The following is a 23863-nucleotide window of genomic DNA, read 5'->3' on the forward strand; positions in this document are numbered from 1 at the left end:
CCAAATTCACGGAGCCACGCCCATTGACCTATTGAAGAACCATACCACGATCTCCATCGTAAAAAGTCATCGCATATTAACCTGCGCCCTACGCATTGCTGACTCCTAGCACCGGCAATTTCTAGATTAAGCTTAAATGATGCACTGGAGGCTCTGCGTTCCAGTACAGACTGAGGACTTTGGGCCGGCGCGATGCCAGCCTGAGTTTGGTTCAAAAGGTGGGACGCGTCTGACGTGGGACGGCTTTTAGTGGAAACATCCCCAGAGAAAACCCCCAGAATCTCCAGAATCTCCAGATTTCAGATCACCACGTATCACTGAAGAACTGCTTATAATGTGGATGTCTGGAGATCAACCTGACGTCGACGGTTTCGCATCGCGTGCCGCAATTGAACAATTGCGACGAAAATCATCCAGCTAGTTCATCTTATCCCGCCGAACAAGTTGGACGGGCGCGTACTTCTTTCCTGGGCTCTAGCCTGTTGCTGTAGATGCCCGACAATAGCCGCTACGGCCGTGATTTGCACATCACCTGACCTCGATCTCAGACATAGAAGATTGGTTGGACGGGCTGTAAGTGAGATTGAAATACCGCGGGCCTGTTTTAGTTGGCTGCAGGGTCATCAATCAAATGCAAGGGCAACTTGAGTGGGCATCATCTTTATGGGAGGCATCATGATGAAACTAACTCCAGCCAACTATTAGGTGTTTTTTATTATGCTGTTTGCCTTCAGCTATTGAGACATCTTATTTGATCTTCAGCACAGCCTTGCCAAAGTTCTTGCCTACAAGCATGCCAATGAAGCCATCAGCTGCATGGTCAATACCGTCAGTGATGGAGAGCTTGGCCTTGACGCTTCCGTCAGCCAGCCACTTCTGCATATTCTCTTGATGCTCCTTGAAGTGAGCGGGGCCAAATTTGGGGTTGCCAACGAGGAAACCTTCCATGGTGATCTGCTTGGAGACGAGCTGCATCAGACCCTTGATGCCTTCTTGCTGCTCAGGCGGCACGTTGTAGTTGCCGATCTGCACGTTGTTAGGTCTCTTCCATCTCTACCGGGCACCCTGGTTCAACTTACCATGCCACAGACTGGAATCCTGCCGCCAACCTTCATGCTCGTAAGAGCCGCCTCAAGGTGATCGCCGCCCACGTTTTCGAAATAGATATCAATTCCATCCGGTGCCAACTTAGGCAGCGCATCCTTGGGCTTCTCAGTCTTGTAGTTGAATCCGGCGTCGAAGCCAAGCTCCTTGGTAATGAACTCAAGCTTTTCATCAGACCCAACGGAACCAATCACCGTGAGTCCCTCGCGCTTGGCAATCTGGCCAACGACCTGTCCCACGGCGCCAGCAGCGGAGCTGACAAAGATTGTCTCGCCCTTCTTCGGCTGCCCGATCTTGTGCAGGCTGGACCAGGCGGTGAGTCCCGGCATGCCCAGCGGCCCGAGGAACAGCGCGAGGTCGAGATTGTGCGGGTTGTGGACCTGGCGGGCCTGTTGCAGGGCGGTGGGGGTCACGCGGGCGAACTCGGCGATGGGCGTGTGGGCGACAATCAAACTGTCCTCCGGGAAGTCGGGGTTGTTGCTCTTCAGAACCTTGCTGATGGTCGCGTTCGTGATGGGCCCCTCGACGTCGAACGGAGGCGAGTAAGACTTCTTGCTGGGATCACGCATCTTGCCGCGAAGATACGGATCGAAACTCGCGTAGAGAATCTCGACTACGAGACCGCCCTCGGGGGCATCGTTGAGGTCGATGGGGCGGTCCTCCACTACAAGATGCTCCCCTGCCACAGGCAGTGCCATGGGGATTTTCTTGAAAATAAGGGTCTTGTTCTGGGTCATGGTGACTGAGTTGAAAGGGACTTTGGGTGGAAAGGAGAAATAGCCTAGCAGGTGTCAGAGAGAAATATGTGAAAGGTAATTCAACTCAGAGTCCTTCCGATATGCTGCATTGACGTAATGGTGCACAAAGAAGAAAGGCAAAGGTGCCGAGGTATGTTTGTGCGATTTGTAGCTGTTTTTATCGCCGTCGGGGTTAATCACCGCGCTTTCCACGGTCGAACCCCGCCTTTGCGCAGCTACATCGCATCCGAGAACGATACGAGTCAAGATGACGTGCTGTGGATTAATCATCAGGACATCGTACCATCGTTGGAGTCTATCCATCTTTTAGCGGCGTCTAAGGGATTCTGGAATTGACTTTTCGGTGGAGTGGGGAAAACACATTTCCGGGACGATGTTGTTTTCCAGACGATCTTGAGCATACATACATGTACTTGTCAGCATTTTACTGCCAGTGAACCTGACAGCCACTATGGATGACAACCCCGCTCCTGCAGATCCTAGATTCCGAGAAATAATAGAACACAGTGACTTGACGCATTGATTCATATCCTCATCGAAATCATCCCAATCGTGTTTAACGAATAGTAGATACTTAGGAGACTCGAGTGAGAAAAACCATTACTATTCAGATGAAGGGGATAGGGAGTCGTTTGACAATTATGAGATATCGATCATGTCCACATTTTATTCAGGGCACACAAGACTGCCATTTCATGTCTCTCGGCCTAGATATGGGCAATGAAACCTCATTGACTCTATCTCTTCCAGTCGGGGAACTCAATAGAATCGGGAGCTCTATCATCTCTCTTTCGGTGTTTAGAAGAAAAGTCATTGGCATCGGCTCACTTCCATGGAGAATACTCGACGCCATCTAGTGTGCTTTCGCCTGTCGTTTCAAGCCCATCAGACTGAGACTTCTGTACAATGATAAATAATTCTCTACGCTGAGAACAACTTCATAGGTGGGGTTTGATAGACTCACCGGGGCAGCAAGCCCAAGGATGCCCATCAGTGAGATTGCAAGCACAGTCAGCTTCAAGATGACTGCTGTTGAGACATATTCAAGATTAGTAGATGTCGGTGGACGAGGTTGACAAGTGTGCTAAATTAACATCGTTCTGTTTCGTGTATTATGGGAATTTAAGAAGTTATAAGTGTAGCTGCCGTACAGTTGAAATGTCCTGCGCACATGCGGACCTCGACTCGAGTGCACCAGACTTTATTGGAGTGGGAGTGAGATTTCAAGACAAATGTGAATTAACTGGTGGCTTAAGGCTCAATTTTCATGTTTAAATACAACGACTTCCTATCTGACTTTCAACCTTTCTTCGGCGCTGTCGCGAAGATCTTCTTCAGTCGATCGTCCAGCCACTTTACATCGTCGAAGTTTCCCGGTGGGCCTCCCGCCCAGTGTCCCCAGATGGACGGGTAAACATCCAGCTCCCCTACACCGTCGCTCATGCAAGCAAACTCGTATTCAGAATCTTCCGGTCTGCAAAGAGTTAGCTTTTCGGTATGATGACTAGGGTAGGCGGATACTCACGGGAAGTAGAGATCGGTCTTGGAAGGAAGGACCAACGTCTTCGCTTTGATTGCGGCCATGGCCTTCTTGAAGTCACCGTTGTACGGCTCTTGCTTACTCACATCGCCGCTCTGCCAGGTCTGAAGCATGACAAGCAAGTTCTCCGGATCCTTGCTCAAAGCCCACTTCTCCCAGAAGTTGACTAGGAACTCTTCGAGATCCTTTGCCTTGTAATGCTCCTTGTACAGCTCATGTCGATAAAACGCTTGAGAAAAGCCCCAGCCCGCGTAGCCACGGCCGAAAGCCTTCAAGCCAACCTCCTTTTCCTCGTCAGACCAGACGCGAAGACTCTTCTTTTGATCAGCGGTCTCAACGCGTCCCTTGGCACTCCCTGCGGAGCTGGTCTTTTTGGCGGCCAAGAGCGCTGTTTTGACGCCTTCCAAGAAGACTTGGTTATGCAGCGCGGTCTTAGCGGCACCACAGAAGGGAACGCAGATATCCGTGAAGTCGGGGTACTGCGTCGCCCATTGGAAAGACTGTGCCGCGCCCATGGACCATCCCAATACCGCTCTGATGTGCTTGATCTTGAGTTCTTTCGTGACGAGCTCATACTGGGCTCGGACGTTATCGTAAAAGGTGACATCGGGAAATGGGTTGACGTCGGAGTTGGAGGGACTAATGGATTGGCCGTTACCGAAGAGCGCCGGGATGATGATGAAGTAGTCCTTCGGGTTCAGGGTTTTGTCGTCGCCGACCAGCCATTCGTTGTCCGCGATCGCTCCCGAGTACCAAGTTGGATACACAACGGCTGGTAGGGAAGGCTCGCCAAAGGTTTTGTAAGCGATCCAGGCACTAGGTAGAACCTCACCGTTCTGAAGCTGGAAATCTCCAAGTATGTACTTCTTGATCTCAGACATTTTCACGATGCACCTGTTCAATCAGAGAGACAAATTTCTAATGAAAGTTAAACTGATTTATAGACGATGTGATATTGTTTGCGAAAGAGGGGATTTAGATAGCGCTGGGCTTTTGAGGCGCTGCCTTAGTCAGTGAATCTTATCATGTGCCATCGACGCCGGCGGTTGAAAACGGCAAACAACGGTTGGCTACCCCAATTTCATACCCCTCATTGTTATCATGCACGCTGATGTCAAACTGTCAAGGACGCCCTACCCTATCGTCGCTGATAAGAGGAGGCGTTATCAGCCACAATCCATGAATGTAGATATCGTCCATAGTGAAACGAGCAGAACGCGCAATCATTGATCCTGGCGAAATAGAAATCTTCACTTTATGGCAATGATGAAGCAAAACCCCGTCTATTGACTTGGTTAGAGAATTGAGATGGTGTATCAGTGCCGACCTGGGACCAGTCAATGAAATCCGAGATCTAGTTGGTACGGCAGACCACTGATCCACGACTGGCGGTGAGGGCTGTCAGATCTTTGTTTCCAAACGAATTGTTTGTCGTTTTGCTCCACATCGACATCGACGTCGAAATGTTGAATGAAGCAATTGACCTAACTACTACTACGAACTTGCTGTCAATAGCGTCGTTGCTGGGACAACTCCACCCACATTTTCATTCGCCGAGTGACTCACTCATGCAGCGAGTCTCTTAAAAACGTCGATTTCAGCTCCTCAAACATCGTAAGGATAAGTCACTACAAGCTGCTAAAAACAGCACATACAAGTTAGATTGAGCTCTCAAACATTGTAAGTCTGAAGATCCCAGGCAGAAAACACCACAGGAACAAAAGCTCATTTGTTTAGAGTCATCATGTCTTCCGAAAAGCGACCAGTCGTCATCGTCTCATCGAAGAATCCAGTCAAGATCAATGCCGCAAAGCAAGGGTTCGAGCTAGCTCTAGCTGGTGATTTCGAGTTCAAGGGAGTCAGCGTGCCCTCCGGTGTACCCGACCAACCGCTCTCCGATAAGGAGACGCTCCTTGGGGCTTTGACTCGGGTGCGGAACGCTCAAGAGGTCGAGAAGGATGCAGACTACTGGGTGGGCATTGAAGGAGGCGTCGAAGTCCCGGAAGATGCGAACGGCGCGTACCTGAACTTTGCGTGGATTGTGGTTGCGAATCGCGAGGGAAAGATGGGCAAGGCACGCAGCGCAGCCTACTATCTTCCAGAAGAATCAGCCAATTATCTGCGCCAGGGGATGGAATTGGGACATGCCGATGATGCAGTGTTTGGCCACACCAACTCGAAGCAGACGAGAGGTTCAGTCGGGCTGTTGACTGATGATCTGATTGACCGGACAAAGTATTACAGCCATGCTATGATTCTGGCATTGATCCCTTTCAAGAACAGCAAATTGACATTCGTTTGAACCGATTTGAGGACTTTGTGAAATGAAGGCGCCGTGTTAGTTGAGATGACATCAAGCTTCTACGATAACGGTCCCAAGACTTAAGCTGTTGAAGAAAGTGGCTGAATTTGCTGATGCGAGAACAGGTTCATCGACAGATATATCGTTCGTCATTCACAGAACCAGGCATGGCTTTGAGGTATCTAAGTAAGCCCTCCATATCAATGTGCACGACTTCTTTGACCAAATGGAGCCGGCGACCTGAAACCATCGCCGTCCCAGATCCCTACCAGATACTGCCCCCAAGTAGCTACTCCAAATTTGCTGCTGTTCAATACGCCAGGTGTGTTTCTATGCGGTTGATAGGAGGTTTCTGGTCTCGTACGAGATCATTGCCCGCCCTCGGGGCTGAAAACATGATATACCAGCGATGGTTTCCTTAGACTGAGGCTGTATCACCCAATGGCCAAAACTTCTAAGCGTATCCTGCTGCTGCGCCACTAAGTATGACACTTCTGCCCCATTTTTTCGGCCTTGCCGTCAAGTTCTAGCCCAAGCACCCGCCTTTAGCTATGTCGTACGAATTTTCGTATCAGAGTGTGAATTTTCGTATCCAGACCTGCCACGATTAGAAGTGGCCCATCTTTCTTGTTCATGCAGATCTACCTCGTTTAGATCCGAGTACGCGCTCTTTAGAAATTCGATACTGGAATCTAGTCTAACTTGACGGCCATCTAGAGCACCCGGCTTGGCTTAAAAGCGCTCTCGTGCTTCTTCCAGATCCAGCATGATTCGTAGAAACCTTTATCACCTAAACCGTTGCCAAGCGAGTGATCATAGAGCATCTTATTTCATTGCATTGATCATGTCAGTTCTTTTCAACAAGACAGAACCTCCATTTGGTCCAATCATCAATGGCACTCAAATCGTTTTCTTTGAATACCTCCCAAACGAACCAGCTGCTTGGATATTCGTCGTCTTGTTCTTCCTCGCTGCTGTCGTCCATCTTGGTCTTTTAATATGGCTGAGGGCATGGCACTTTTTGCCCCTCACTCTTGGGGCTGTCGGTTCGTTGTTACGAGAGCCATTACATGTGTTCACTTCTCTAACTGGACCCCTATTTAGGTGAGGGTTTTGGCTACTATGGGCGTGTTCAGGCACACAAAACACCCAACGTTGCAGGCCCGTTTATTATGCAAAACATCTTGATCTTGGGATGCGCACCACTGATCGCCGCCACTGTCTATATGACTCTTGGAAGATACATCCGAGTTTTCCAGCTGAGAGATCGTATTGTTATCCCACCACGACTGATGACGTTCGTCTTTGTCACTGTGGATTTGGGTTGCTTCGTAACTCAGGTCTTTGGCTCGGCCGCGCCAGCTTCAGGCGATCCTCAAGGCATTGCACTTGGGAAAACGTTGATCATATCAGGCTTGATTACACAGCTTGCAGCTTTGTGTCTCTTCCTGATAATGACTCTGGTTTCCGACAGACTAGCGAAGAACAGCAGATCACAAGACTATAAGGCCAGCCCGATAGCCGACTCTGCTCCGAGATATTTTCAGGTTACATACTGGGTCGCTGGAGCGATGTTGCTCCGCAGTCTTGTTAGAGGCATCGAGTATGTTCAGGGAGATGGGGGGTTCATTATCTCGCACGAAGCTTTTGTTTATGTTCTGGACGGCGTGCCGATGGTATTCGTCGCAGCCGTGTACGTTTTCGTTCACCCTGGAATGCTTCTTCGGGATGCAGTTCGAGTGGGAGGAACAGAAGAGCACCAAGAACTCGCGAGTTATCGCCGAATGTCTGCTTGAGCCAGAAACATGTAATTCTATTTCATAGAGTCTGTCCAAATTCGAAAGCTTACCCAAGGTATGATGAATGATGAATGGCTTAATTTGGAAATCCTCAAAATTTCGGACCCAAGTAGCCGACATGTATTCAGTTCAGACTCAAGAAGCCGACTTGACTGGGGCAGGCAAAAAGTTGTTCATTGGCCTCAAATCAGCCTGAGGCGCGTCATGTACTATTATTTACTTATTTTCGTTCGTGAAATAATCCTTTTGGTGACTCGGTAACAATCCTTTGGCCCCGAGATTTGAGTAATGTAGTACGGGCAAGATCTGTGTTCAGCCGTTGTCTGATTTGGTGCTTGTGTAAAAGAGCAAGAATAACGGCACAGTCATCCTAGACATGTTGTTGTGTCAGTGACATGGATGATACTCAAAGTTTTGACTGACCCTCCTAGCATTCGGGGTATCAGGAGACTCATGCCGAATGGTGATAGCCAAGCTTTCGGTGAACCCATAAACATGCCGCACGCCTAGTCGACATCCGAAGGGCCGAAGTAGGTGAGCTAAAACTTAGAATCCACTTGATAATCAGAAAATTGATCAGATATTATTTGATCGAAAGTAAAAGGCAGTGCCGCTACAGCGCTCCGAGCTCCAATTACACTGACCGCACACCCTTCTGTGCTCTTAGGAAATGCCCCCCCCCCCCCCGTCNCTGACCGCCCCCCCTTCTGTGCTCTTAGGAAATGCCCCCCCCCCCCCGATTCATGATCCCTTTAGCACAGTGATTCATCCATACCCCCTTCGCTCTTCAAGTTTGCGCAAAGGTCGTCTCTCAACAAGCTGGGCAAATCTCTTATTGGTCTGATTTGCACTCCCTATCAGCACGGCGGATTGAGGGAGAAGTTGACAAATGTGGAATATTACTTACCTCTGCAACCACGTCGTAGCACATGGCCCATTTGGTATACTGAGGTGTCATTCTTGGAGCATTTTCATCCATTTTAATGCTTTCCCAGTCCGTTGGCTGGCCAGTGAAACCCGTCGCTAAGAGTTTCTGATCTCTAGCTTCTTGCTCCGGACCATCTGGAAGGGTGAACATGGCGATGTTCTGGTGGCCGACGTCAAACATCTTCTCAGCGCGTGGCTTTCTTAGGGCCTCCCATTTTCCCAAAACGGCAGACAGATTTTTCCGTTTGTCGAGCCAGCGGAGGGCTGTACTCAGGGCCAAGCCATCCTCGATGCCTTGGCTCACTCCCTGAGCAGTATGCGGCAACATGGCATGCGCAGCATCCCCCAGAAGAATGCAGCGTCCCCCGAATCCCAGCCAGGTTGTCATCTTCGGTGCTGTGGCAATGTGCCACTTGTCAATAGGGTAGCCCCCACGTATCACACACTCGATATAGGCACGCAGCGGCGCACCGAACCCTTTGAACATTTCACGGATCTCTTCGGGGTCGCCGTCCGAATTCCAAGTTCCACCCAAATCCGCATCTTCGGATGGGAGTCCATAATTCATATTGCATAGAAGGATGCGAACGGTGCCATGAGCAGTCGGCCGACCGACGCAGTAAAGTCCGGGGCCGAACATGAGATGGTGTGAGCGAACGCCCAGCGGAGCGGCTACTGGGTCTTTCTGTACTCTGCCGATATCAACCTCTGTCTGGAAGATGCACTCGGGTGTCATGATAGGACTCATGTTATTTCCAGGAAACATGAGCTCCCGGACGCGTGACTTAATGCCGTCGGCACCAATCACCATGTCAGCCAAGTACTCGCTGCCATCCTCCGCCACCACTAGAATTTTACCGTTTTTCTCCTCAATGATTTTGACGACAGGTTTCTTGAACAGATATTTGGCTCCAGCGTTGATGGCAGCTTCGTAAGTGATTCGCTGTAGTGATGGCCTGTCGGTAGGCTTCCGGATCGTGCCATCAGGAATTGCCTTTGTTTCCGTAAACGGCACATCGTCTTTCCATCTCCACAGAAATTCACTGGCTGTTTCCACGGCCACCTTGTCCAGAGATTCTGAAACACCGATCAGGTTGAGGCATTTCACGGCGGAGGGCTGTACGATGAGGTTCCCTCCACGAGTTTGGAGTTGCGAGTTGCGTTCAAGGACAGTTACTTGATGCCCGTCAGAAGCCAGAGCGGCCGCCGTCGTATTCCCGGATGGCCCGGCTCCAACTATAATGATTGTTAACGAAACTTGCGAGGGCATGTTGACTCTGCCAGTATCGATGGCTCATGGACAACACCTCAGCAGGCCAACGAGAGTGTTTTTTCCCCAGGATAGGCGATACATCAGGCTGCAGAGAGGCCGCAACTAGGTATAAAGGATTATGTTGCGTAATAAATATTTGTCGACTACAGAGTTCATCCGAAGGCACGGCTTTCTAATTCGCCGAAGTCCGTTGAGAAAGGTTTGCTAGTGTGATTTAACTATGGGATAGAGTTCTGCTAGGCACGATGTCTATTAGTCTCTTATGACAGGGTACATGGCATGACTTATTTCGTGCCTCCTAAACGTTTGCGTAAGACCAATCTAAATTCGCCGAAGTCCCCCGCCATAGTCAGGTAGTTACCCGCCTCAGTCTGTGCGCGGTTACTCTACGTCCAATGTCGACTACCCAAGAACAAGCCTTCATCAGTCGAACTCTTCCGGTGCACCAGTGAAAGCTTGATCGATGGGGTTAAGTAGAAGGTTGCTTTTATGGTTCATCTGTCGCTGCACAGCTTAGGCAAAGTTTGGCATTGTACACGATGAGACGTTGGGCCAAGGTTTGTCAACCGCAAGGTACTTGAGAATTCCACTGCAAAAATCTTCATATTATCAAGGTGATTCTCGTCAAAATTAATGAGCGTGGGGATAAAAAAAAGTTGCATTGGCTGCACGACTACGGATTTTTCGGTTGAACCAACCAACCAATAGTGGATGATACTTGACAATCATTATTGGGAGCCGTACATTTCATTGAAGCAAGTCCTATGCATGGACCGATGGAAGGAAAGGTCGGGCTCATTGAGACACGGGACCTTTCATGAGGAACGAGGAGCATACTGCAGGCAGTGCAGTAAAGCCCCTGGGAGAGTGAAAGGGATTCAAGGCTGATCATGCAGATCTGATGTTTCCCACTTTCTGGACGAACTGGAGATGGTGGGGGTCTCTCCTGGGCAAGACGCGTTGGCAGCCTCGCTTCCCCATCCATTTGAAGTCGGCAAGACGACTTTTAGCGTGAAAGGATCTCTGGCTCTGGTTGGTTTCTCGATTTTTTAACTGGATATTTACTGAGGAGGCTTGATTCGATGGAATTCCCTGTTGATCAGCGACACTAAAAGGCGTAGTCGCCGACGTCAAATGGGTATACCCCAGCCGAGTGAGATTCCCAGCTAAGATAATCAAGACGTTTCTACTACCTCCCGATAAATTTAAGCCATGAGATGAAACCTTGAATCATCACAAGACCCGAGATCTGGTATCATTCGTGACCGCTGATGAGGATATCTACCAAATGAAGGTCCTAGTACAGAGCAACAGAATGAATTGCGCTATCAAACCTCGCCAAGACGTTCTTCTAGTATCAAGCTATCCAGCGACCTCCAAATGGCTTTGTCCGAATCAAGTTTTTCAAATACACGCCGATTGCGCGTCTCTGGAATTTTTGTTCGGGGCGAGAGAAACCATTGAGCCAAACAGGCCCCAAAACCAAGACTGCCAAGCGAGAGGTCCGCATATGTTTGACTTGGAAGTGGAGGGACAAGATATCGTGGATATCAAACCCCCACCGCTAGCCAACTAGAGAAATAAGCTTAAACTTGGCCAACGTCATCCATCCATGTCGCCGAGAATAAAAGGTCTTGACATTTCAGCTGACTGCACTCAATCATTTCTTTCAATGTCTTGGTTCGCCCAGCCTCGGGTTACCGTCTTTGGCAACCCGTACGGGAGGATGCCGCTACACCGTCGTCTATTCGGACTCGGCGTTGGTTATGAAATCCACATCATGCCGAAATCTCACCACCAACTGGTGACCTGCCAGCAGTTTTTGAGGCTCGTCGGTCGGCCAACCTCCTGTTTGGAGGAGTTCCTAAGGCATTATCTCTTTGGCTTGGCCATTTCTCCTGGGAGCCCAAGAAATGCAGGGTTCCTTTGATCGTCGCTGCTGAGTGGGCAAGAGCCGGAAACTTTTCGCGCCCGTGTGGTTCCTCAACCTTTGAAGTCAACCGGAAGGCCGTACTTCGGGCTATTCTCCACGGCTGACTAGAAATTCGGACCAACACCGCCAACACCCAAGAACACCAAGACACAGTTCTGGAGCTACTTGTGGATATTGTTGGTAGACCCCGAGCCGCATGCTCCATTTTGTTTGCGCCTGTTCGCCCGCACATATACCAAATGACCTCAGCCAAGTCATCCTTCATCGGGGACTGTCTCATTAAGCCCCACGATGTCGGCGCAAAGCAACACTCCAGGTGAGAAGTGAGCGAGTACAAGACGCGCATCGTCCCCAAGCCACGTTTTCTCCAAGACCTGCCCAGTCTTGGTGGGATCATCCTTCTTTTCCTCTTTCCCACACCATCGCGGACGTGCATGATCATGCCCGAGAAGCAAGAGAAACAACAACGCTCGGGCGAGAGCGGGAGCCCAAGCCCCTCCTCGTCCGCCGACAGCGGTCGCGTGGTGAACGAGAAGCCTAGGTCTCAGGGAGGCTTTTTTTCCAAGCTTGGCGATCTTCCCGAGTTGAAGTTTCGTGGCAAGCTTCTCGAGGGCCAGACTCTGAACTGGTGCATCGGCTTCATAGCGAGTTGCGGATTTCTGATGTTCGGCTACGACCAGGGCGTGTTGAGCTCCCTCCTTACCCTGGATGATTTCCAGAAGAGCATCGTGTTGATGACTCCACTGGAAAAGTCGAACCCCCTATGCTGGCTCGATTATCCCGAAAGCACGCAGCGTGATTACAGCCAATGCACTGGAGACCCCAATACACAGGCTGCTGCCGTGGCTGTCTATCAGATCGGATGTTTCCTGGGCGCGCTCCTCATTCTCTTCAAAGGAGAGACGTGGGGTCGCAAGTCTTCTACGTTCTGGGGCAGTGCTATCATGGTCATCAGTACCGTCATGCAGGCCGGCTCTCACGAGTAGTACGTTGTGTCCTTCATCTCCGTTGCAGACACGATACTGACATTATGCAAGCATTCTTTTCTCTCTTTCCAGAGTCCTTGGCGGAATTGGAAATGGCATGGTAACCTCGAGTAAGCTTCCTATGTGATCTGGGTCGTCGCTGGCATAGCTAACAGGCCTACAGCAATCCCCACTTGGCAATCTGAGTGCGCACGACCTCATCAGCGTGGATTTCTAATCACCCTTTCCGGAGCTCTCATATCTGGAGGCATTATGATTGCTTACTGGGTGAGTAATCTCTCTCCAACCTTGGGACACCTCTCAGTCTAATCTCGTAACTATCTAGGTCGACTATGGCTTTTACTTCCTTGAGGGTTCGATTCGCTGGCGCTTTCCCATCGCTTTCCAGTCATTCTTCACTATCATCGTCATGATTGGTCTCCTATATCTCCCCGATTCGCCGCGATGGCTCGCCATGAAGGGCCGCACTGAAGAAGCCCGGGCGGTCACGGCCCGCCTTCTCGGCAAGCCTATTGACCATGAAGATGTCACCACGGAAGTCAAAGCTATCAAGGAGGCCCTCGAAGTCCAAAGTCAGGGTGGCGGCTTCCAGTACAAGGAGCTCCTCACTAACGGACCGTCTCAAAACCTTCGTCGAACGCTACTCGGAATCGCCGCGCAATTCTTCCAACAGATTTGCGGTATCAACCTAATCACTTACTACGCTGGCTTCCTTTTCGAGAATTCTCTTGGATTTGGCCCCGAGCTGTCGCGACTTCTCGCAGCTGCAAACGGCACTGAGTATTTCCTGGCGTCACTTGTGGCACTGCCCCTCATTGAGAGGACTGGTCGACGGAAGCTTATGCTTTTCGGCGCTTTTGGCATGATGGCTTCCATGGCTATCTTGGCTGGTACTGTCTCTACGGGCACTGTCGCAGAGAACGGGGCACCTAACCTCGAGACCCGTTACGGTGTCACGGCCACCGTCTTCCTCTTTGTCTTCAACTCTTTCTTCGCAATTGGTAAGTACTTCATGTAAACATACACAATTTCATTCGCTCACATATTTCAAGGCTGGCTCGGCATGACCTGGCTGTACCCTGCCGAAATCACCAACCTCCGTATTCGCATCCAAGCCAACGCCCTGTCAACCTGCTCCAACTGGCTTTCCAACTTCCTCATCGTCATGATTACTCCTCCAGCCTTTGCCAACTTGGGATACAAGACATATGTCATGTTTGCCGTCTTCAATGCGGCCATCATTCCGTGCGTCTGGCTGTTTTTTCCTGAGCCCAAGGGACGCAGTTTGGAGGAGTTGGACGTTATCTTTGCCAGCGCGCACGCTGACGGCGTCAACCCTGTCAAGCGTGCGAAGGAAATGCGACACATCGAGGGTAACGAGCTTGAGGGCGAGCTTGACAAGTACTTCGGGTCCAGTGAGCAGGTTGAAGATGCCCGTCCCATGACGCGCCCGATGACTGGGCACAGTCATCAAACAAGACATTGAGTGCCTCATACTCGCAATGCACAATCTCATTAGCAGTGCACGCTGCCAAGTATATCTCTATATAGTTAGCTTCTTGGCCAACTGAATTCAATTACATGCACAAACGTTTCTTCCATCCACCCTTTTGCGAGATGTATACCATGTCAATGTATGAGGATGTCCAGAGGAGCTTTCATCACACTTAAGTCAGGTTTTGTCATTGGTCGAGCATAAAGCCAAGCGGTTCAACAACATCAATGCGCATGGTTAAGCTAGCATTTGAGCATTGTATTGAGAATGTACGACGTTTGCATTTTGACTATGTTTGAAAGCATATAGGGGGACAGTATTCTTTCATACATTCTAAACAGTGAATAAAGGCGATGTTCCTGCAAGGGAGGCAGCTTCAAGACAAAACAATCACTTTGTGGGTTCAAACCTGGCTCAATGACATTGTAAAGCCGAGTACCCAAAAGGCTCAACTCCTTTGATGTCTCCCCAGTCTCCTTTCTAAGCGCTGTCACAGTGTCTTTTGTGTGGGTGAGGCGCAGCGATTTGAACAATGCCTTCTTCCTTTGCCTTGGTCAAGAATGAAGCCAGTTGTTCATGCGCAACAGAGAAGAAGCTATCCTCATTGTGATTCGCAGCCACTATAAGAGTAGTCTTGTGGTACTGACTCAAGACAAGTCCAGCAAATCGTGCCAGTACAGAAAACCCATAGCAGCAACAAGCAATATTACACAACACTCAGCAATCTTTCGTCTCGGAACTTCAATACGATTTACGTCTTATTATCAAGCAAACCGAAGCTTACAACATGCCACAATACAATATCAAACTAGAGGTAGAGGATGACAACATTCGGATGGAAAATATTGAAGAACAGCACCGAAGCTTTCTCAAAGCAATCCTCTCCATCGCGAACATCCCCATGGTATTTATTAACTTCATCCGAAACAACCCTCACTTCATTCTGTTTCTAATCTGCGTTACATGTAACGTATGGTACTTCTGGGACACGATAATCTACTGCAGTGAGCTACTCGAGGATGTTGACCGCGATACTTGGATTGCTGCATTTATCTGGATTTTCATCGCACGGTACTACCGTTTTGCGATCGGCTTCTGGGGGCATTCAACTTACCAACCCTCTCCCATGCAGTCGAGAGAGCTCTGGACATCCAGGGATGTCACAGTCATCCTCCCCACGATCGATCCCGACAACCCCAAGTTCGCCGAGTGTATGCTCTCAATTCTGGAGAACAGGCCGGCCGCAATCCTTGTCGTTACCGTCGGAGCCGCCATGCGCCAGCGGTGTGACGACTTCCTCGAACACTTCCGTCAAGAGTATCCAATGACGCGAATCGGCGTCAGCGCGATCCCGCACCCCTCCAAGCGCCGGCAAGTCGCTCATGCCGTACCCAAAGTCGAAACAGAGTTCACAATCCTCGCCGACGACCACGTCTTCTGGCCCAGCAAAGAGTTCATCCCCAACGCTCTCGCGCCCTTTGAGTGCCCAACCGTGGGTGTGGTGGCTACCTACAAGTGCGTCCGACGTACAAGTCCCGGTAAGTTCTGGAGCATCTCTTCTATCATAAACTTCATCGGTTGCCTCTACCTCCAGCGCCACAATTACGATCTCAGGGCCTCCAACGCCGTAGACGGCGGCGTCTTTGTGGTCTCTGGTCGCACCGCCATCTACCGCAGCAGGTTTCTCAAAGCCGACGGCTTGATGCATCGGTTTTGCAACGAGAGGTTCTTCTTTGGTCTTTTCGGCGGTAAGGAAGGCCTCGGGCCGGATGACGACAACTTTCTCACCCGTGAAGCTTACAAGCACGACTGGGACATCAAGTTCCAGCAAACGGACGAATGCACCATCTGGACCACAATCGGCGACGAGTCAGTCAGCAAGTTCCGTGGTCAACTCATTCGCTGGGCCAGGACCACGTTCCGGAGTAACCCGTGTATGATGCTGGAGAGCAACAGGGTTCTCATCAAGCGCATGCCGTGGTCATTTTTCACTGTCTACCTGACTGGCCTTATTAACTTTGCGCTGTTGTGGGATGGCTTGCTGATATTTACCTTCTACAACGCGTTGGGTGCCGACGAATTTCTAACTACCGAAATGCGGAACCTCCTCTGTTTTATGCTCTTTACCAAGGTATGGAAGATCGTACCCCATTTTCTGCGGTATCCTTCAGATCTGCTGCTCCTGCCTTACCAGATCCTCTTCGGGTATGTTCACTCCTTCATCAAGTTTTGGGCTTTGATTACATTCTGGGACTGCGCATGGCTGGGCCGTAATTTGGACGCGGTCGACGACGAGGCTGAGCACTCAAGGATGCCCCTTAACATGGATTTCAGTTGGGGAGAAGTACGTCCAAACAGTCAAAGTCATGGATATCACTACTAGGTTCGGTTGCTTATTTATTTTTATCGCATCTTTTCATTCATTTGGCGCTATTGTGATATCATGCCTGTTTGATTATGGTCGTTGTGTTTTGTGTTTTGCCTGGCGGTTTACCCCGACTAGATATGTCACAATGAGAATCAAAATAGTGGAATACTTGCATCGATTCCCGTGGTTTATGACGTCGTTTTAGGCTCCCCATTAATCGCGACACACGACGGGCTGTATGATCTCTAGTCATATAGTTACTCTTTCTACTAATTATGAGCTTGCTGTCTAAATGAAGACGATTCGGTAGAGTTCCCGTGTGTCAAGTTGGAACTGATAATACATCAGAGTTGAGTTCTGAAAACATGCAATGGGAATGCTCTCCTTGGATATCTCCAGTCGATCCCAAGTACCCACCGGCTGATTGCAGCTTACGTGACTGACATGAAAACAGCCAATGCCAAAAAAGAAAACTGAAAGCCGGGAGGAGTAGTCCGCTTACATAGAGCCAAGCCTTGATGCATTAGATGAGCCAGCGCTCGTGAAAGCGAAACCGAAACGAATCCAAGTCCGTGTGATGCCAGTCATCGTGAAGGCCCCTTTCGTAGAGCAGACCAAGCGAATGATAAAAAAGCATGAACGAGGCTCAAGAGCCGCCTGCAACGACCTGCGTTAGTAGATGCCTCTTTTCCATCCATCTTGCCAGCTTCTGAGCCAAAGTTCTTAATCTTGTGAGAGACTACTACCGAACATACCCTCAAGTCGGACACAAAGATGCTGTGTAAGCCAGCTGTCGCCGTTGCCACTCTCTTGCACCTCATCATGCCCGCGGTAGCGGAAATCGTCTTTTGTGGTGGGGCTCCTGCTGATGGTAGTTGCCCTGCTGGCAAGGGTGACAAGCGCAAGGTTAGCCTATCAAGCCTCTTCCAACAGCATACTCGAGAGTTATTAACTAACTTTCTCTTGCTTTAGTGTGAAAACGTCTGTAGTACTTGTAGTCACTGCTACGGGGGCAATGCGCCAGACCTGGGTGCAACATGTTGTCTGCAGGATGATGGCACTTACAATGTCTTCTGCTACAGAACCGGCAAAAACAACTGCAAGACATGAGCGCGCCAGGGGAATGCGACGCGCTGCAAACTGCGCAACCTATTCACTCATCTACTGTCTAACGGGTAGCATATAAGTGTACGCAGTTTTCTACGCCCCAACCAGGCTATCCAGGACCAGAGTTCATGTAATTATCTATAAAGCTTCCACTCATGGGTAGCAACGAGACGACGGGTAGAAATAAGATGGAACGGACGGAATACAAATTTAGCCAATGTTCATAGTTATGCTACGAGATCTCATCGTGTGCCACGAGCAGAAATAATTGTCGATTTTCGGTCAGGCAAGGAACTCTTGAGCAAAAGGATACGACTTCTCAAGTAATTACCCGTGAGCCTATCGGGAGCCATATGTTATTATCTCCAGGGTTACTACATTGTGGTATCTTTTGCACTATCTACTCCTTTTTCTCACTGACGTCCAGCGTAAAGCTCGTGGACATCATGACCTCCATGGAGCTCGGGTGGTCGCTGGGAAGCATTGTCAGCCTCAATTGGCCCCGCTGATATAGTATCCGTCTTCAATCCCGCGTATTGGTAATGGGGGTACGCGGGGCCGTCGACGGGCTCGCCTCCTTTGTCGGGTTGTCCAAGTTTCTTCTTCCTCAGTGCCCTCCATACGAACCAACCAATCACAGACACAACGGCTATGGTACCCAGCGTTGCACCGACAGCTATCCCTGCGACGGCCCCTGTGCCAAGTGACTGTGAAGTTTGCTGCGAAGATGTCCCGGTCGCGGCAGGAGAGCTTGAAGTGGCCGATGCCTGGCTCTGGCTCGAAGACGTGGGGCTCGAAGCAGCTGCTGTGGTTGTCGAGGCTTCTGTGATGTTGAAATAATGCGACGTGGCGGTTATCGCCCCCGACCCGGAACTGTACAGTGCTAGGTAAAACACAGGCAGAGATAGATCGGCGTCGTCGGGGAAGCCGTCATAGCTGACCTCCCATGTGTAGTCCAGAGAACTATAATTCTCTACAAGGTTGGGAAAAGATAGCCGTTAGCGATGCATTCGCAAGGTCCCCATGTTGTCGGGAACATACGTAGAATCCGGGCCGAAGACCGATCTCCGGTGGTACTGTCCGCCTTGTTGTTCCAAATCCAGATGTCGTTCAGGGGATCTGACTCCCACACGAATCTCACTTTTTCACCAAGAGTGTAAATCGGGTTGTCGCTGTAGTCGTTCGTAGGGCCCGGGCCAGGCGGTCGGCGGAATACATCTTCGGTTATTGCGAACGAGACAAATATCAGACTGAACAACAGCCCTATCAGGTAAGACATTGTCTCACTTTTAGGAACATAGCCTCATCCCCGGAGACCGTTGAAAAGCAAGATTTGCACACCTGCTCAAGGCACCAGCTATGCCAGGGAAGGCGTATGTCTAGGAGCGAAGGAATCCAACGAGGGCACTTCAACGTAGGTTGGGGCTTTTTATCCCCCACGATCCCTGCTTCCACTGCCTGACTTGGCCCCTCTGCTGGCCCTGTTGGGTGTCCTTCTTGGGAATCTGACACTTGATTAAGGATCCATTGTCCCATCCGTCATCCAACCAGACTTAGAGGCCCCTACGATGCACTACCAAGAAAGCGGCACAGCACCAACAAGCAGCCAGCATTAACAGCACCAACAACAAACAGCACCAAGAAATCTGCCTAGCCGCCGAGAAATAGTGCGCGTACCCATCCGACCCCCGGCCCCGTCCCGATCAGCAATTGGCCCATTGCCCGTGGGCGGGGCCGATGACCGCCCGGGCTGCCTGCGAAGGATTCCGAAGCCTACTGCGGCATGCATGCAGGGGCGCGGTTGTCATTTAGTTCGGTACACCATCCCCAAGTAATCCATGTTATTTTGCCCGGCAACACCACGATGTAAGCACTAACATCTAGACTTTTGAGACCATACAGCTTACCGTTCCTTCATGGCTACGTACCTGCCTTGCACTGCTGCAATCCTCCCAATTTAGGATCCTCTAAGGCGACCAGCCACAGTCTCTAACGACTCATTCTCAGCCTCCAACCTATCAGCTCCATGGATTGTGAGGCTGATAATAGACTACCGCGCCCGGCTGTTGCAGATCATGGGCGAACTACAATGTGTCCAGAGTAGTCCTCAGGCGTCATGGCACTAGTCTTGTCAGATATAAGTCCAAGATGAAACCCAACTGCAAGTCGGAGTTCAACATCACATATTCAGTACCAACAACCACAATCATAGCAAAACACCGACTCACATATCAGCACACAAATCGCCAGCCGATATCATGGCTTCCGAAGCAACCAACATCGTCCTCCGCAAGATCACAATCTTCGCCTTCCCGCCAGCCTTCATCATCCTCCTCATCCACGGCATCATCTCCAACTGCGCCTTCCCAGCCCTCGGCATCCTGCCCCTCGCCGCCTCCGCGATCCTCGGTCTCTTCATCATCCGCCGCGACCTCATCGCCGCCCTCGGCTCGCCCATCCAAGCCCTCACGCCATCGAACATCTTCTTCGCCGATGTCACCCTTGGCGTTTTCCACTTGGTCTTTCTCTTCATCAGCTGGGCGCTCATCAGGGAGCCGTGGGACAGAGGTCAGATTGTCCTCGGCACCTACGGAACGGTGCCTTTGATGCTCGACACGTAAGTTTTCATTTTTCTGTTTCGCCATTCCAACTTGAGACTGTGGGTTGAAGCTTACTGCTTTTCTCAATTCTAGGGCTATTCACCTTTATGTTCTGCTCCCGCAGATCGGGCATATGCTCGTCAGCCGTCGTTGCGACTGCCCTCACTGCCAGAGTGTGAGCAAGACAAGCTACTTCACGACGGGCGTGTCGGAATACACTCCTCTCAGTGATGGCGACACGGAGCCTGAGATCCTCGAGAGGGACCTTGAAGCGGGTAACTGAGACGGACACATTGTCACAAGGTCAACTGTTATTCGAGGAAGTAAAACGGAGTACCCAGGTGCATAGATCGCTAGGTTTGCATTTTCTCTCGTCACTCTTTTTGAACGGTCACCAGAAAGTCCATTAGCGTACATCATAGACCATACCCCCTAAGACACACAACATATACGCTCCTTAGATATTCGTAAATACGAGCAAAAGCATCTCGCGGAACGAATCAGTAATCAGTCCGCAGTCCAAACCGTCTGATGATTAGGACACCTGTCGAGCTCTTCATCACGGCAACTCCCGCCTTCGTGCTGGAACAGAACGCCACGAGAAATAGCAAACCATGCCCAAACAGTCTTGGTCCTCCTTGCGAGACAATGCTGACTCATTCAAAGACATCATCTCCTGAGAAGGACAACATCCGCGTTCCGGCAGCACACCCCCCGCAAACGTCCGGCATGATGCCCGCCTCACCCCAAGGTGGCCAGAGCTCCCTTCTTGCCGCCTCACCCAACCAAGTCCTCTTCACAAGCCAAAGATAGGGAGGCAGAGCTCTCGCAACCTTTTTCGTCCCATCTTCCAAGCACCCCACGCTTCCAATGCATGCGGGGGCATCATCCAATCAAGTAAACGTGCTTTGCTGTTTGCTAATGCGGGTGTAGCCATTGAGTTTCGCACGACATCGTTTCATTCGTCCCCATTCGACTTGCAAAGGTGTATGCAAAACCCGCCTTCTCCCTTGCCTGCCTCTTCTTCCCGGCTCCTCCCCCCCTGTCCAGCTGGCTGTCTAGCAATCAACGAGACAACTTACCCCGGTCTCAGAGCACGAGGGAAACATCTTCTGTTATCTCGTTATTTACCTTTCCAGCATCCCTGACGGCCGGCGTCTTGTCCAGGTGTGATATCAAAACCCAGATTGATCAGACGGAACGAAGGCACGTTCGCCGTGAGCCGCCCTCCCGCACTGCCGCCCGGGATATCGACAGTCCGGCAAACCAGCAGTTTATCAAACGCTCGCGTCCCACTTCAGCCGGGGAGCTTGCTGGTGGTGAACCGTTAAGCAGCGGGTGTTTCCTGGGATTTCCATCGCAGAGTATTCTTCACAGCATCACATCAGACCTCGCCGTCGACATCTAAAGCAGTCCGTCTGCTCCCCACCTACCCAGCCACCAACATCGAAAAGCTCGCGTCGAGCATCGACGACAACTTCCAAGATGTACTTCACCAACCCCGTGGCAAGCTTCCTCACGACCCTCCTCGCCTTCTTCGCCGTCCTCGCCTTGATCCACATCGCCCTCACAACAGTCTACGTAAGTCCTCCCTCCGCCAAACCTCTACCCACAAACTCCGGCACCGGGAATCCTTCTAACAATGTCGTCTAAAAGCTATTCTACACCTTCTTCCACTCGCCAATCCGCCACATCCCCGGCCCGCGCTACACCCTCATCACGCACTACCCGCTCAAATACCACATCCTCACCGGCCGCCGCATGTACCACATCCACGCCCTGCACGCCCGCTACGGCCCCATCGTGCGCATCTCCCCGTCCGAGGTCGCCGTCGCCTCCCCCGAGGGCTTCGCCGCCATCCACCGCATCGGCAGCGGCTTCCTCAAGTCCGCCTGGTACGAGGAGTCCACCCGCCCCGACGGCGGCGAGTCCAGCATCTTCGCCATGTCCGACCCGCGCCAGCACGCCCAGCGCCGCCGGCTCCTCGCCCGTGTGTTCACGAAGCAGTCCCTCCGCGCGGACTGGGAGGTCGTCGTGAGAGAAAAGGTCGAGCGCGCGGTTGACAGGATACAGACGGAAGCGGCGGGCGGCGGACGTTCGGACGTGTTGAAGTGGTGGACCATGATGACGACGGATACGATTGCTCACCTGGCGTTTGGGGAGTCGTTCAACATGTTGGAAATCGGAGAGGTAAGCTTCGTCGTTGCCCCTTCCTGTCATCTTCCCCCGATGGTACTTGTCCAGCTGCTAACATCGAACCCCTCAAGAAAAACGACTACGTGAAAGCCCTCGAACTAATCTCCATCCAAAACACGATGCGCTACGAGCTGCCCCTCCTGCACTTCCTCCAACGCCTCGTCCCCTTCAAGTCCCGGCAGGGCCCGCCGGACGCGCAGCACGTGCTCAAGGTCTACGGCAAAAAGGCGGTCGCCAACGTCCGCAAACACAGCGGCGACCGGCCGAACCTCTTCGGGCGCATGATCGAGGCGAGCGAGGCCGGCGAGAAGCAGTGGCTGACGGAGGAGGTCGTCGAGTCCGAGGCCAAGAGCATGATCATCGGCGGCTCCGACACGACCTCAGTCACGCTCACGTACCTGGTCTGGGCCGTCCTCAAGCGCCCGGAGCTGCGCGCGCGGCTCGAGGAGGAGGTGGACGCCGTGGGCGCCGGGTTCGACGACGCGGTGCTCGAGAAGCTGCCGCTCTTAAACGCGGTCATCGACGAGACGCTGAGGCTGTATGGGGCGGCGCCCGGGCAGCTGCAGAGAGTGGTCCCGCCCAAGGGGATTACCATCGGGGGGTATTACATTCCTAACGACTACACGGTGGAGACGCAGGCGTACACGCTGCACCGGGACCCGGAGGTCTGGTCTGATCCGTACCGGTGAGTATCACGAGTCCCCCCACCACTTGGTGTTGGTGCGTGCTAACGATGATGGACAACACAGCTTCGATGAGACGAGGTTCTTGGACCACAGCAAGCTCACGCCGCAGCAGAAGCTCCTCTTCTCACCTTTCGGGGCGGGGTCCCGGATTTGCTTGGGCATTGAGCTGGCGAGGATGGAGATGCGCCTGGCCACGACGGTCCTCTTCAGGAGGTGTAAGGGGCTGAGGCTCGCGCCGGGTACCACGGACGAGACCATGGAGATGGAGAACTTTTTCATGATCAACCCGCGCGGGCACAAGTGTGAGGTGACGATGCCGTGAGAGTCGATGGCGGCCGAACCCGGATCCGGAGTCTTCGGGGCCGTGCATGGGGCAAAGAGAGGGGCCGAGATGTGTGCAAGGAGTCAGTGACATCGGTCTTTGAAGATGCTGCCAGAAGCGATACGTAGACTCTCCACAAACGGCGATAGAAGTGACGCAACTCGTGATCCCGAAGAAACCGACGTTCCGCGGATAGTTGAGTGTAACTTGACTGATGAGATGGCCCCTCACTCGCACGTCTTGCCATCGTGGCCAGGTCCATGGTAAACGCACGTGGGGGGCAATGAACCGTGGACCCACCATAGCTTTACTCGGTAGTATTAAAAAAAAAAAGTAGCGTGATGAGCTCACGGAATCCTCACAAGATTTTCAGATGAACGACTCATGCATCGCCTCCGCTGATCCCAGGTGGGGACTAAACCGCGGGCGCGAACGGCTTTTGGAGCCTCTGGACCGCGCCCTACAAA

At 51.5% G+C, this 23863-nt stretch overlaps 10 protein-coding genes across 10 annotated transcripts; 6 read left to right on the top strand and 4 right to left on the bottom strand.

The window, feature by feature from the left end:
* Positions 1-747: 747 nt before the first annotated feature.
* On the bottom strand, positions 748-1841 carry GCG54_00008412 (NADP-dependent oxidoreductase RED1; the record flags this gene model as incomplete). The annotated part of the gene is made up of 2 exons (XM_045408378.1): positions 748-1026; positions 1080-1841. The coding sequence occupies 2 exons, from the start codon at positions 1839-1841 to the stop codon at positions 748-750; spliced, it is 1041 nt and encodes a 346-aa protein (XP_045263068.1).
* Positions 1842-3161: 1320 nt separating this feature from the next.
* On the bottom strand, positions 3162-4283 carry GCG54_00008413 (Homoserine O-acetyltransferase; the record flags this gene model as incomplete). The annotated part of the gene is made up of 2 exons (XM_045408379.1): positions 3162-3336; positions 3388-4283. 2 exons carry the CDS (start codon positions 4281-4283, stop codon positions 3162-3164), a joined length of 1071 nt encoding a protein of 356 aa, XP_045263069.1.
* Positions 4284-5146: 863 nt separating this feature from the next.
* GCG54_00008414 (Non-canonical purine NTP phosphatase) lies at positions 5147-5704 on the top strand (the record flags this gene model as incomplete). Its single annotated transcript, XM_045408380.1, has 1 exon — positions 5147-5704. One exon carries the CDS (start codon positions 5147-5149, stop codon positions 5702-5704), a length of 558 nt encoding a protein of 185 aa, XP_045263070.1.
* An 844-nt stretch (positions 5705-6548) lies between these two features.
* On the top strand, positions 6549-7500 carry GCG54_00008415 (Protoporphyrin uptake protein 1; the record flags this gene model as incomplete). The annotated part of the gene is made up of 2 exons (XM_045408381.1): positions 6549-6750; positions 6809-7500. The coding sequence occupies 2 exons, from the start codon at positions 6549-6551 to the stop codon at positions 7498-7500; spliced, it is 894 nt and encodes a 297-aa protein (XP_045263071.1).
* A 509-nt stretch (positions 7501-8009) lies between these two features.
* GCG54_00008416 (Salicylate hydroxylase) lies at positions 8010-9700 on the bottom strand (the record flags this gene model as incomplete). Its single annotated transcript, XM_045408382.1, has 2 exons — positions 8010-8042; positions 8411-9700. The coding sequence occupies 2 exons, from the start codon at positions 9698-9700 to the stop codon at positions 8010-8012; spliced, it is 1323 nt and encodes a 440-aa protein (XP_045263072.1).
* Positions 9701-12076: 2376 nt separating this feature from the next.
* GCG54_00008417 (Sugar transporter STL1) lies at positions 12077-16500 on the top strand (the record flags this gene model as incomplete). The annotated part of the gene is made up of 6 exons (XM_045408383.1): positions 12077-12621; positions 12674-12732; positions 12786-12889; positions 12948-13623; positions 13675-14037; positions 14930-16500. 6 exons carry the CDS (start codon positions 12077-12079, stop codon positions 16498-16500), a joined length of 3318 nt encoding a protein of 1105 aa, XP_045263073.1.
* A 759-nt stretch (positions 16501-17259) lies between these two features.
* GCG54_00008418 (uncharacterized protein) lies at positions 17260-17595 on the top strand (the record flags this gene model as incomplete). The annotated part of the gene is made up of 2 exons (XM_045408384.1): positions 17260-17391; positions 17458-17595. 2 exons carry the CDS (start codon positions 17260-17262, stop codon positions 17593-17595), a joined length of 270 nt encoding a protein of 89 aa, XP_045263074.1.
* A 397-nt stretch (positions 17596-17992) lies between these two features.
* On the bottom strand, positions 17993-18871 carry GCG54_00008419 (uncharacterized protein; the record flags this gene model as incomplete). The annotated part of the gene is made up of 3 exons (XM_045408385.1): positions 17993-18065; positions 18145-18565; positions 18634-18871. The coding sequence occupies 3 exons, from the start codon at positions 18869-18871 to the stop codon at positions 17993-17995; spliced, it is 732 nt and encodes a 243-aa protein (XP_045263075.1).
* Positions 18872-19850: 979 nt separating this feature from the next.
* Positions 19851-20475, top strand: GCG54_00008420 (uncharacterized protein; the record flags this gene model as incomplete). Its single annotated transcript, XM_045408386.1, has 2 exons — positions 19851-20209; positions 20286-20475. 2 exons carry the CDS (start codon positions 19851-19853, stop codon positions 20473-20475), a joined length of 549 nt encoding a protein of 182 aa, XP_045263076.1.
* Positions 20476-21677: 1202 nt separating this feature from the next.
* Positions 21678-23592, top strand: GCG54_00008421 (putative sterigmatocystin biosynthesis P450 monooxygenase; the record flags this gene model as incomplete). Its single annotated transcript, XM_045408387.1, has 5 exons — positions 21678-21773; positions 21849-22382; positions 22460-23073; positions 23138-23376; positions 23525-23592. The coding sequence occupies 5 exons, from the start codon at positions 21678-21680 to the stop codon at positions 23590-23592; spliced, it is 1551 nt and encodes a 516-aa protein (XP_045263077.1).
* Positions 23593-23863: the final 271 nt, after the last annotated feature.

Source organism: Colletotrichum gloeosporioides (genome assembly GCF_011800055.1).
Source record: "Colletotrichum gloeosporioides strain Lc1 chromosome Unknown consensus_52, whole genome shotgun sequence".
Taxonomy (NCBI): domain Eukaryota; kingdom Fungi; phylum Ascomycota; class Sordariomycetes; order Glomerellales; family Glomerellaceae; genus Colletotrichum; species Colletotrichum gloeosporioides.